The following is a 13,866-nucleotide window of genomic DNA, read 5'->3' as shown; positions in this document are numbered from 1 at the left end:
CGGCTGTGAGAGCGCCCTAAGGCTCAGTGCAAAGAAGCAATCAATCTTTCCCACTAAAAATAAATGCTTATGTAAAAAGAAAACAAAATTACAGAAAAAATAAATCATATAATGGAACTCACCCAGTGTGCATGAATATATAGCTGAAGTACCTCCAGGCCTGGGCCCGGAGCTGAGGGTGGTAAGGTAGAGGGCTCTTAAGGAATGATGGGCTAGACACCTGCAGAACCAGACGGTCGAGATGACATCCATAATATAAGAACACAACTACCTAAGAGAGGAAATACAGACAATGAAAGTGACAATAAACATTTAGAAGAAAAAGGAATAGTAATGAATGTTGAATACAGATTTGACACGTATCTCCATTCAATTCAATGCTATTTACAGTCGTGAAACAGTTCAGAAACCCAATGACTGTAAATTATTTGCGGTGCCTCCTATGGATTGTGGTCAAAATGCTTTGGAAGACATGCTAGTTTATGTATACTATAGATACCCTCAAAGTTTTATAATCATTAGAATCACTGTCCGTCCATTACATGTGTGTACCAAATTTTGTGGTGATTTTGCTAAACATTGTAAAGTTACAGCAGGTGATTTGTAGAGCGCGTGGAGCTGTGTGAGAAATTTCAAGTCAATCCGACTTATGGGGTGAAATTGTGGGGGTTTAATAACAGTGCCACCCTGTGGTGTATTTGTCCGAAAAATAAAAGCACAGGCAACAAAGTCGGGGTGCATGCTTTAACACATTTTCACTCTTTTTCTCATCAAGAGGAGCTTATACTGTAAACAGTGAACACTTGACCAGAAACAAAATGACAAAATGAATATGACATGTGCTGAATAGTGCCAAAACAGCAAGTTGGCATCTAATTTTTATTGTAAAGCTGTCGACTCAATACTACCCAACACTATAATTGACCTTTACATCACTTCATATGGTTGAAAAACTCAAAGGAAACCAACTAGTCGTTGTGGCAATGCATCAGTGCAGGGGGAAATCAAAGCTCGCCTCCACAACTAATTAAACTGGAGTGTGTGGAGGCATTGTCAGACTGGGAATGGAAATTAAGATGGCAACTCTTTCTGAAATCAGACCTTTTTGTACATACTATAAGTTTGTAACATCAGGTGGAGCACATAGCAGTTTTAGGATGTTGTCATACTGACACCTAGTGGGTGAAACATCCACATCGTAGCTTATCGTAGCATAGTTTTGTGTATTTCTATAGCAAATAACAATACCCTCTGAAACTGAAGGGGAATTAAAGCAGAAGTGGACATCCCCTTTGGGGTTTACAGTGGTCTTGCACTACAGTCACCATAATTGTTGCAAACATTTTGAAAGTCTTCTCCCACTACTGCTTCACATTAGCTCCTTTCCTCTTTTAAGGGGTACAGTGTTCCCTCGTTTACTGCGAGGGATAGGTTCCCAAAATAGCCCGCAATAAGTGAAATCCGCAAAGTAGCCAACTATATATTTGTACAAGTATTGTATATGTTTTAAGGCTGTAAAACCTGTCACCATACACTTTATACACTTTTCTCAGACAGGCATTAACATTTTATCACATTTCTCTCTTGTTTAAACACTCTCAAAGTGGAAATTTCATTTGAATTTTAATGATCGACTTACAAGATTGGACACAAGAAATTAAGTGAGTAAGGCATATTTCACTTCCTTGATTGTGGCTTGTCCTGGCGGGGTTAGGGTGTAGCGTTTTTGTATCCTTGTTAAAACACATTCCTCCTCATCGTCCTCCATGAACCAAAGATTCAATTACAGTATTCCAGGTGCCCTACAGCCGCGTAACTTCTGCCTTTATTCAGCGTGTATGATCGCTAGCAGCTTGCAATCATACATCAGGAAAAAGGCAGTCCTGCACACAGGAGATTGATTCACAATGGTCTACAGCCAATGAGAACGGAGAACACAATGGGTGTGTTCTCCTTTAACCAATCAGGACTGTTTTGGAACTGCACACGTCTTCAACTCCCATATGAGTATACAACACCTTCTACTGGTAGCAGTAGTAAATACAATAACAGACACATACAACAGAGCACCGCTAGATCACTCTAATACACCATAAGGATGGAGAACACAATGCGCGTTCATACGCTGTTTAAAATAAAAGCATTCAAAAATTGCACTTTAAAAAATTCCACAAAAGAGCAAGTCCACGAAAGAGCGAGTCCACAAAAGGTGAAGCACGATGTAGCGAGGGAACACTGTACTCCTGCTCTCGTGCAAATGGGACATTTTGCAACAATTTTGCAACACTTTGTGAACAAGCAAAGCAATCATCGACCCACAATGCATTGCACATCAGCAAGATGACGCCAAGAACAACATAAAAACAATGGCTGTGCCTCAGCTCACACACTTCCATACTTGCACTTAACATTTTGAGCGCATAAAGTGTGAAAAGCAAGTTGTAGCGTGCCGTCTGTTATTCTCAACACGGCCCAAATGGTGGTGCGTGCATTGATGGATCCTAACCACTCTCAATCAGCGCCATCTTGGCTAGGTAGCGAAAGGAGAGGGACTACTCGAGTGTTTGCAATTCACATTTAGAAAGGAGAGATATGAAGAAGAAGTGGATAAATATTGCTATTCACATATATAGGTATCGGCCATCAATTTAAAACTTATTTCGGTTATTTCGGCTCAGATGCAGTTGCGCCTTTCTCTCTCCTGCCGGCTGCGACTTCTGCCTTGAGCATTGCTCCACCCACGGCGCCATCTGATTGGTTAAGTAAGCCACAATACGCGTTAGTGGCAGAGCCAATCTGAAGCGGACGCTGTCCTCACACACACACCTGGCTGAGAGGGACGATTTCTCGTGTGGAGAATGTCCTGAGAGCAAATACACACATGTGAAGGTAAATGCAGAAAACTCTCTCGAAAATTAGCTCGTAGTACCTCCCGTCTGTGAATTACTTGAAAGAAGGCTGCTGATAACATCGACAGTCAAACAGTCCGTTGAGAGAGAGCACGTAAAAAACTCAATTCACTTGTTTTATTGGCGGGAAGCACTCCAAGGTGGAGGCTGGTTAGCGTACTATAACATTAGTTTGCCGGTCTGGCTCTAAAGGCTCAGTAGACTATGCATTAGCAATAGGGAGAATGTACCTGTATGTAATGTGGAGAATAGTGTGTGTTTGTGGTAGATCTCTAGTACATAGTATACATATTGAGGTGTTGTGACAAAAGTATTCCATTTAAGACGCAGACAATATTTATCTACGTTGAATAGGGGTGTCATGAGACATGAGACTATACAGGAGATTGGGTCGACGAGACGAGGCGAGACGAGACGAGACAAGCTTTTAACATTACTTTTAAGAAAAGTATGAAAAAAATCTAAAAATATATATGGCAATGTATTGCGATCTACTAACTTAATTTCTGTTTCGCATGGTGGTCTAGTGGTTAGCAAGTTGGCCACACAGTCACAGTCCAGAGATCGGGAAAACGAATCTCCGTTGGGCATTTCTGTGTGGAGTTTGCATATTCTCCCCATGCGTGCGTGGGTTTCCTCCCACATTCCAAAAACATGCATGTTAGGTTAATTGGCGACTCTAAATTGTCCATAGGTATGAATGTGAGTGTGAATGGTTGTTTGTCTATACTGTATGTGCCCTGCGATTGGCTGGCGACCAGTCCTGGGTGTACCCCGCCTGTTGCCCGGAGTTAGCTGGGATAGGCTCCAGCATACCCCCGCAACCCCAATGAGGAGAAGCGGTATAGAAAATGGATGGATGGATAATTCAATTTCTACTACATTAACTTGCATTGCTCATCACAAGGCTACACTCTTCTGGACTCTGTGTGTACAGTATAATACCAGCCCAGCCTCCACCCATCGAGACAAAGAAACTGACAAAAGGGCTCACTCCGTTCATGCTGTTGTTCTGTGGAACAAATGCGCCAAGGTGCTGAAACCAATGCACAGAGTGAACTCTATTCTTGCCTGTTTGGAGGCGGGAGACACGCATGCAAATGGCAACATATTGAGGCCAGCAGAATTATCAAGTTCATTTTCATTTGTTGTGTGATTAATTAATTATTATCATTCCAGGCCTAGTGCCCAGGAAACAGTTGTTTTCTGAACGAGAAATCACGTTTTAATCTTGCGGCACCCCTAACGTTTTTTTTTCCATTTCAGCTCTTTTAATGAAGACACTTGTTATTTTATAACTGTAGGGAACTTTACCTCGACAATGGTGATGGTCAGAATTAGCCAGGGTGGGGGCCAGTAGTTGTAGCTGTCAAAATACCACTTGCGATCGACTTCACGGGGCAGCGTCTCATAAGCCACGTGTCGGACCAGTCGCTGAGACAGACCCAAACCGACCTCATCTCGGAGACTGCTGCCTTTTATTTGCCTGCTCCCCTGCAGGATGGCCCTCCGAAAACTGTTAGAGCGCTTGTTGCTCATCTGGAGAAAAGACAGTGTTTAATTAGTTTTGAAATAAGACGTTTTATTTTACATATAACAGACAGCACTAAATGGACAAAAGTACTGAGACATACTTAGTCACTTAGTCCCACTAGAATATTATTCAGTTCTTCATCTCCCCAAATCATTGTGGACAACTATATGCCTCAATTCTCAAAATAAGTGAGTGTGGTGTGGACAAACTTGACATAGAGCCCTGACATTAAACCCACCACAGACCGGCACAGTTTCTTTGATAATAGAAAAGTGTCCCGATACTTTTGCCTATACAGTATATTGTGCTAACCTTTAAGTCAATGCAGTCAATGCACCGCTAAAGCCTCATCACACAGCTCTCTGAGCACAGCCCGCACACACACTACAGAATGCCATTCTCATCGCCTAGCAACCAACAAACCCCTCCTTGGCTGCCTCAAAGGAGTTCAACTCCAAACAAAAATGCCCTTTTTAATGGGTGGGGCATCTCACGGTCTTCCAATTCTAGTAGACACTATTTTTCATCATGTACTTTGTTCAGTAGAATTTCATTTGGTCAAGATCAAGTTTTGTAACAGACTTTAGCACAGAGACTACTCATTAGTGTCCGAAGAAAGCATTTGCTCCTTTGACACTGAGGCTGTCTTTCAGCATAAACTTTGGGTGTGTTTTACAATAGTCTCCATGACAATGTAATGACACCTTCTTCCTTTGTCTCCCACAGTCTGCTTCACCTTCCATGATCTCTATCTTATTTCTATTTCATGCCCCCATAACTCAATTCTGTCTTTGATTTTGTGTGCACCCAGTGAGTGGATGTCATATTGAGGCTATATATTTGTGAAGGCAGCCCGGGCTGGGTTTAACACAACACTTTAATCATTTGTAGCAACATATTTATTTTTTGTGCTTATGAAGTTTAAATAAATTATTATTATTAATAATGTTATTAAACCTTAACCTAACCTAATGCTCACCAACTTGAGCTCTTTTCACACAGGACGTGAACAAAATGTAAGCAAGTTAAATACTGTAAGTGTCAACATGAAAAAGTTATGGTGTAAATGAATTTTCAGGAATAGACATGGAGAAACGGTGGGATTAAATGAGCTCTGCTTCTTCCTACTCCTTTACAGGCATGTTGAATTGTACAAATTTAACCACGTGATGTTGCTTAACTTGTCAAACATGTCTGAAATAAATAAACTACAACATACCATACCACAGAGTACCCATACAATATAATAATAATACTAGTGATAGTATTGTGAAACTTGCTGCGCGAGGATCTTCTGGCACTACTTAATGAGACTTTCAGAGATCACTGTTTGGAGAACTTCAGTAGAGGCCAATTATTTCTGCCTTTCTGTCAGGAGAAGAGAACTGTGGAAAAATGATTACAAGTTACCATGGCCACCTGCAGACCGCACACCAGGAAGGACGCATGCACGGCTGTCTTTCTATCTCAATGGGAATGTTCTCGGACAAGTATTAACCTCATGAATATGCAACCGAAGTCTAACTTTAACTTTAATTACATGTCCTGTAGATACGTGGAGAGCGGCCAAAATGTGCTCAATAGGATGTTTTCTGGGAGGACACACACATATAGACAAACCTCCCCTGGTGGGCAGCCGATGCACCATAAATAAAGTCAGTTCTTAATGTGAAGTGAATGCAATTCCTCTCTTTTATTGTGCAGGGCACAAAACAGAAAGTGACATGCTGCCCGTTCAAGCACTGGCGAGAGACTGGGAGAAAGGGAGAAAGGGAGTAGGAAAGGTTAAAGGGGACAAATGAGAATTCAAGACAATTTAATAAGAGGGGCGACTGGGGCGGAACAGACGACACAAGAGATAGATGACAGATGGAAGTAGAGAAATATGAGCGCAGCAGCAGAAGTTTTGTCACATGACAAAGAGACATCTGGATATTTCATTCATATCTTCATTTTTTCCACAAACGGCTCCCACTAATCAACAAAACTTTCCACACAAGCTGGCATGGCATTAGTGCATGACAAAGGTCACTGATGTTGGATCTGAGAGCGGCACAGCCGGCACAGCAGCTCTGTTCTAATTCATTCCAAAGGGGTTCAAGTCTAGTTCAAGAATGCCTTTTATGGACCCTGCTTTCATGCTGGAACCCAAATGGGCCTTTGCCAAATTGCTCCCACAATGAAACATCCAATTAGTTAACCTTACTTTAAAAAAATCATACAAACCGATTGCCTTGAAAAAACTAAGTAACTTTATAGCCATAGTTGAAATAACTAAGAAGAGTCAACTTTATAGCCATAGTTGACCACAATTGATGTTTCTGTGTTTTACGTACAAAGGATTCAAGTAAAGTATACTATTTCCATTGAGTTCCAGTAACTACAATAATTGGTCGACAATATTTAGGAAATTAAGTTAGAAGCACTGACACTTAAGTACAGGTTACAAAGAATGTTAAGTTCACACAACTGAATTGTTTCGAGTGCTATAAATTCTGTCTTTAGTCCTGGTTACTTATTCATTTAATTTTGGTTTACTGAATATATATTAACTGTAACTTAAGACTTCTTAGTTATTACTAGAATTTACAATCTGTTTCATTAGATTAAGCCATGCAAACCGTTTGCCTTAAAATTATCAAGTAAATCCAACTACTATAATTCAAGTGCAGCCAACACATTTAGCATCAAAACAGACTATACGTTTCTATCAATGACATTTCAAATAAAAAGAGTATCATGAGATAAATGTAGAGCAGGGGTCACCAACGTTTTTCCTTGTGAGAGCTACTTTTACAAAATGAAAATGGCCAAGAGCTACTCATTTTTGTAACATTTGTTTTCAGAGCTTATTTTAAACCCAAACAAAGCGAATATGCTTGTTTTACCAGAAGATTAAACAAAATGCTGGTGTCCACAACTCACATTATGTATTTCAGAATGCATTTCTTTCTACTGTTCTTTCATTATTAACTGAAAACCTGAATGAAAAGCAGGCTTGAGGGCACCTCATGTGGTCGTGGGGGGCTACCTGGTGCCCTATGTTGGTGACCCCTGATAGAGCATCCATTATACATTTATTTTTGTTACTAACAATAAAGTAACTGTATACTGTACAAAACAAGGCCAAAATACATCTGAAGGAGGAAAGTATACTTTCAATGTAATTCTATTTACAACATGCTTTACTTTCCGTCACTTTGAACACTATGTGGATGCAAAAAAAAAAAAGGCAGCAAAAACAAGTCTGAATTTCAGGCCTCCTCGTAATTAAAACCAATGTGGAGGTAAGACCAGATAAAACATTTAACAATGCCACTTAGCTAAGCAAAATGTCCAAGTATCACTCTTTGGATGAATCCAAACATATTTTTCATGGACTTTAGATAGTCCAAATGCAGAGCGTACATCAGGCCAAACAAGTGCCTAAAGTAGGGAGGGCGAGGTTAATCTTCGCTGATGACAGTCAGTAGCCCAACAGATACTTGTGCCCATGCCTCGTTAGTGTCAGAATCCTGCTAAGAGTCAGACAACAAGCCATTACTAAAGTGTAATGGGGCTTTCTTAGCACAAGGAAATGACAGTAAAACATTTTTAATATTAAAGCATTTTTTAAATAAATGGAACGACTTATCTAACTACTTCCTGATAAAAATATATATATAAAAATGTATACTGAATCAATTAATGCATCAAAATTGTCATTACCTGGGTTTTACAACTCATTTGTGTCAAATTTTTCTTTGGATATTATCATATAATGTATCCTCAAAAGTGTCACAAATATTTACAGCATTTACTGTTCTGTCACTCACTGTTATTTAGCTATTTAGTTATTAAAGACATATACCGTAATTTCTGGTATATAAGACGCTACTTTTTTCTTCAACTTTGAACCACGCGGCTTATACAGCGGTACGGCTAATTTATGTTCTGCATTAAAGGAATATTTATTTTCCAAAGCTTTATTCACTTCTATAACTTCTATAACACCGGGGTATAGTCCTTATTAGACATGCATGCCCCTTTTTACAATGCCTGTAAAAGCTGGCCTCTTTACTTGACTTTGTGTCCATGGGGTAAGGGAGTTAACAAGGCAATTTTCTGCCTTAGGACATCACATCAAAGCCAGGACAACACCTGTGCTGCGGCACTTACACATCGTTGCAGAAATATGCTCGAGATGGTATTCGGTATGGCAATACAAATAAGGCAACAATTCAGTGTGACAGTCTACAGAAAGAGAGTTAAGCACCGAGGTACAGGATGAGAGAAAGAGGTGAAGGTAAAAGAGTGATGTAAAAAGAGATGCGTGGATGGGGGAAGGAGTGAGCAGTGACTTGAACACTGCACCATTAGGCAGTAGCTGTCAGTTAAAATGATGAAAGAGACAGCGGAAAAAGACAGCAGAACAAATAAAGCCTGTCCGTTTCCCACATGGCATTTTGAAGACTTCTACTTTGTTTCCTGGAGAGAACTAAAAACAGAAACCAAGAACATCCAATCAACCTGTTGAGGTAAATGTAATGCATGAAATTCAACACAGATTTCCTATCATTTGTATTTCTGAGTTACAGTGGAACCTCAAAACCATTTGGACAAAGTCTCACTGAATCTCCCTTGCTCACTAAGCTCCATCTTTGCAACCATCTTCTTCCACTTAAGTTGGGTCGCGGGGACAGCAGCCTAAGCAGGGAAGCCCAGACTTCCCTCTCCCTGGCTACTCTATCCAGCTTCTCCAGACGGATCCTGAGGCGTTTCCAAGCCAACTGAGAGACAAGGTATCTCCAACGTGTCCTGAGTCTTCCCCAAGGCCTCTAACCAGTCGGACATGCCCTGAACACCCAGGGAGGCATCCTGACCAGATGCCCGAGCCACCTCATTTGGCTCCTCACAATGCGGAGGAGTAGCAGTTCACTACTCAGAGTGTCTCCCTGATGACAGTAGAAAGCTGAGCCACCCTACAGAGGAAACTCATTTTGGTTGCTTGTACCCGCGATCTTGTCCTTTCGGTTACTACCCGAAGCTCATGACCATAGGTGAGTGTACGAATGCTGACCGACTGGCAAATTGAGAGCTTTGCCTTTCAGCTCAGCTCCCTCTTCACCACAACAGGCCGATGCAGAGCCCTCATCACAGCAGACACCGCACCAATCCGCCAGTTGATCTTGCGTTCCATCCTTCCTTCACTCATGAACAAGACCCCGAGGTACTTAAACTCCTCTTGGAGGAGGACCTCACCTCTGAACTGGAGATGGCACGCCACACTTTTCTGGGCGAGAACCATGGACTCGGACTTGGAGGTCCTGAATCTCATCCCAGTTGCTTCTAGGGATGTAAATCTCTTCGATTTGAATCTAGGTACACAGGTTACGATACGATTCAAAAACTATATATTTTAAAAAACGAACGATCTAATAGGATTCGATACAATACAATTTGATTCGATTTGATTCTACAGTTAATGTTTGTTTATGTAAAAATTAATCTTACATTATAAAATAAAGATGCCAATTATATAAAAGTGGCATTCTTACAGCATTTTGTAATGTGTAAAAGAGCACATCATATCAACAAGCATGCTGTAAGGCACTGGCAACAATAAAGTCAACAGAATAACATGTCAAATGTATTAGTGTTTAGACACAGATCAAAAAAAAGACTTGCTGAATGGACATCTTTTTGGGATTAATATCTATATTGTTATACCTGTTATATTCTGAGCATTAAAATTTTAACATGTCTTAACATGTCTTAATGTTGCTAGAAATGGAAGTGGAGCCACCACTTTCATTGTATACTGTGTGCAATGACAATAAACATTCTTCTATCTACTGTATATAAAACATAACAATGAAAAAACAGACGTCTTAACCTTCAGTCCAATCAATAATACAAAACACTGCAAAGCCCCTTAAATAATGACATATCTCTCCAAAAGTGGCAAAGTGTCCAAGCACAGACAAGTAAATAGAAGTATTTGTCGCATGGGTGCAATGAAAATGCCCAAAAAGCTATTGAGGATGCGTGACAATCCTTTCCCCAGCAGCCCAGGGTCTCTCGTTGTTTAAAAGACACCGATTGCTTCTGTCCGGATACCCAGTGCAAGTCTCCACAATCGATTAATCTAGAGATTTATGGCTGATTCTTATCGATGCAGGACGCTGCTACCGGCGTAGCCGAATCATTCACTTGTCAAACTGGATATCTGGTTGCTTCGGTTTTCGTTCACAATTGTAGTTGCTTCACACTCGGCTGTCAACCAATCCAGTGAGAGCTGAAGATCACGGCCCGATGAGCAAGCAAGACCACATCATCTGCTACAAGCAGAGACCCTATCCTGCAACCACCAAACCAGATCCTCCTCAACGCCTTGGGTGCGCCTAGAAATTATAAGTAGTCCATAAAAGTAATGAACAGAATTGGTGACAAAAGGGCAGCCCTGGCGGTGTCCAACCCTCACTGGAAAAGAGACTGACTTATTGCCGGAAATGCAGGGAGCAAAACACCAGAATTAGGTGGTCCGGTACCCTGTACTCCCGGCGTACTCCCCACAGGATTCCTCGAGAAACATAGTCGAATGCCTTTTCCAAGTCCACAAAACACATGTAGACTGGTTTGACAAACACCCATGCACTCATACGCTCACTAGCGAGTGGAAAGAGGAAAATGGTCATGATAGAATTAAAAAAAAAAAAAAAAAACTTCAATTGACACAAATGGATATTTTCGAAGCACATTTTTTTCAATCTGAAGCCTCAAAAACCAACCACAGCTGACTGAGTCGCGCATTACAATATGTTACATGCATGTTGTGCGCCTTGCTCTGCCTAGCTCGCGCCTGTGCTGCACGTCCTGTAGCTCCGTCAGGTCGGTTATTGGTTGAACTCTGTTTTCCTTATTACCATTTTTCGCGGTGCCTTTTAGTTTGTCTTACCGGAACCGTTGTTTTTTGTTCTTCATGCATACAGTATGTGCTGCAGTGACTATAGTATTAAAGACCTGTTAAGCACCTACTTTTGTCCTATGCATCCTGGGATCCAAAGTCCAGTATAGACAACACACTATCACAGAATAGCAGAGTCAATCGTTATGGATCCCGCGGAGGACGACAATGTTCCACTGGCACTCCGAGCCCATGGGCAGAGAATAAGCCACCACGAACAGACTTTGAATGAGCTAAACTCGCTCGTTAGGGAGCTGCACACTCAGCTGGCAGGTGCATCTCCTGCCGCTTCTGCAGACCACGCGCCATTCACCGATGGAAGCGCAGCCGTCGCTCTACCCTCCAGCTATCCCCCCGGGAGCCCAGCATTACCCATCCTATGAGGTATGAAGGGGACTTTGGACAGTGCCAGCTGTTTATCCATCAGTGTGCCCAGATTTTTGCACAGCAGCCCCACACGTACGCCACAGACGCAGCAAGGGTGGCATACATGCTCAGCTTGCTCTCTGGCCTCGCTGCCAGTTGGGAAATGGCAGTGTGCCGGAACTGTGCTCCAGTCTGTCTCTTTTTGTCACCGAGCTCCGGAGTGTTTTCAACCACCCAGTCAGAGAGCAAGACGCAGGTGGCCGCCTCCTTGTGATGCGACAAGGCTTCTCATCAGTGGCGGACCGCTCCATTTCTTTCCGGATTCTGGCTGGAATGACAAAGCGCTACGAAGTGCGTACTGGGGAAGCCTCAGCCCATGCTTGCAGGATGAGCTGGCCGCCCAGGACGAGACCCAGATGCTGGAGGAGCTCATCTAGCTGTCCATTCGACTTGACAAATGGCTGCCGAGGGCGCAGCACGTCAGATCCCTCTTCCGCCTCCAGGGGCGCTTCTGGCCCCTCTCCGCTTTCCCTTCTCCAGTTGTGGATCACCAGAGTACGTCAGGGATGCTGTGCCCATGCAGCTGGGGGGCAGTCGCCTTTCGTCAGCAGAGAGGAGCCGCCGGTTGAGTCTGCGTCTATGTCTGTCATGATTTCCCGCTGTCCTGTTCGCCCAACAAGACAGCGCTCATCCTCCACCGGGGACATTCCCCAGCAGTTGTTATCGTCGGCTCCACCTACTTCTGCTGCAAAATTGGCCTTGGTGGGCCAACTTCAGGTGGAAGGTACGTTGTCCTGGTCGGGGGGAGCTAGTCCCATCAGGGCGCTTATTGACTCAGGGCCGATGAGAACTTCATTGATTGCAGGTTGGTTAACTCTTTCAATATTCCTCCATTTGAGCTTGTTCACCACAAGAATGTTCGTTTGCTCGATGGACGTCTCCTGGCTAATATTACTCATCCGACTTGCAATTTATCTTTGCTTCTTTCGGGTAACCATCACGAGGTCATTCATTTTTTTCTTATGCCGTCTCACTCAGCACCCTTAGTACTTGGGCTTCCTTGGCTTCACCAGCACGGTCCCATCATAGATTCAAAGGCATTCATTATTTCTATTTGGACTACCGTTGTTTTATGTTCTTCACGCATATGTGTTGCAATGACTATTAACAACCTATTAAGCACCTGCCTTTGTCCTCTGCATCCTGGGATCCAAAGTCCAGTGTAGACAACACACCGTCACAAATGGTGATCCAAATAAACCAACAAACAAACCGATACCAATATCGGCGGCAACTCTTCCCTCAAACTGATGTCTTGTAAAGAACACATTATGCTTCTTTAACTGTGATGCCACTGGATGCATTTCACAAATAAACAAATAATATAAGTAATAATATAATATAAGACCAATACTGCAATATGCAATGTAAGTTATGTAAAGAAAAAGTGCCATATTTATATTAAACATTTTGTCTCAACCAAAGTTTTGTTGTGAAGGCTGGAAGTGTGCTGTATTGTCTCTGGGCTCCTGACGGCCGCATAGTGTGGCGGTGAGACAAAGCCGCAGGCTAATAAAAAGTGCCTCCCGAGCTTTATGGCTGCCGTCCTTTAGTCGTGTTGAGCTTGCACAACGTCAGCGGACATCTTATTAAGACCCTTAGTTACACATTTATACAATCCAAGGGCGAAACTTGGAAATAATTCCAGGCCTCAGACAAATTGAGCTAAGAAGCTTGCTGCTGGGAAGCTTTTTTCTGTTGATAATGATATCGGCAGAAAAACTGATATGAACTGAACTTTATGCCAATATCGGCCGATAGTATCAACTAAAGGTACATTTGTTTGGACAAATATAGTGATGTCAAAAAATAGCTCATAAGAGTAACATTTTTGGGCAGTACATAATTGAATAACTATTGAATTTTTGTTGTCATCATTATATTTGTCCAAAAAAAGGTATTTTTAGTTGTACCAGGCATTAAAATGAACAAGAAACTGAAGAAACAAGGCTGGTCTAATTATTTTTTCCATGACTGTATGCAAAAGATTTGAGTACAGATTTGTTCTGAGCTGAAGATGCTTGAATTGAAAACCAGCAGAAGGCAGCAGT

The 13,866-nt window shown here is 42.1% G+C and overlaps 1 protein-coding gene across 5 annotated transcripts in view; it reads right to left on the bottom strand.

The window, feature by feature from the left end:
* Positions 1 to 13,866, bottom strand: part of rhbdl3 (rhomboid, veinlet-like 3 (Drosophila)) — a 73,061-nt gene that overhangs the window by 10,115 nt on the left and 49,080 nt on the right. For 4 of the 5 annotated variants that reach the window (XM_054778852.1, XM_054778850.1, XM_054778848.1 and 1 more), the window contains 2 exons: positions 4,224 to 4,448; positions 123 to 271 (listed from right to left, as the gene is read on the bottom strand). In XM_054778852.1, coding sequence (XP_054634827.1) covers positions 123 to 271; positions 4,224 to 4,448 — 374 coding nt within the window. The remainder of the gene's footprint in view (positions 1 to 122; positions 272 to 4,223; positions 4,449 to 13,866) is intronic. The other variant, XM_054778853.1, reaches the window with a different exon arrangement.

This window comes from Dunckerocampus dactyliophorus, chromosome 6 (genome assembly GCF_027744805.1).
Source record: "Dunckerocampus dactyliophorus isolate RoL2022-P2 chromosome 6, RoL_Ddac_1.1, whole genome shotgun sequence".
Lineage (NCBI taxonomy): Eukaryota > Metazoa > Chordata > Actinopteri > Syngnathiformes > Syngnathidae > Dunckerocampus > Dunckerocampus dactyliophorus.
This window is presented reverse-complemented; position numbering and strand designations above follow the sequence as displayed.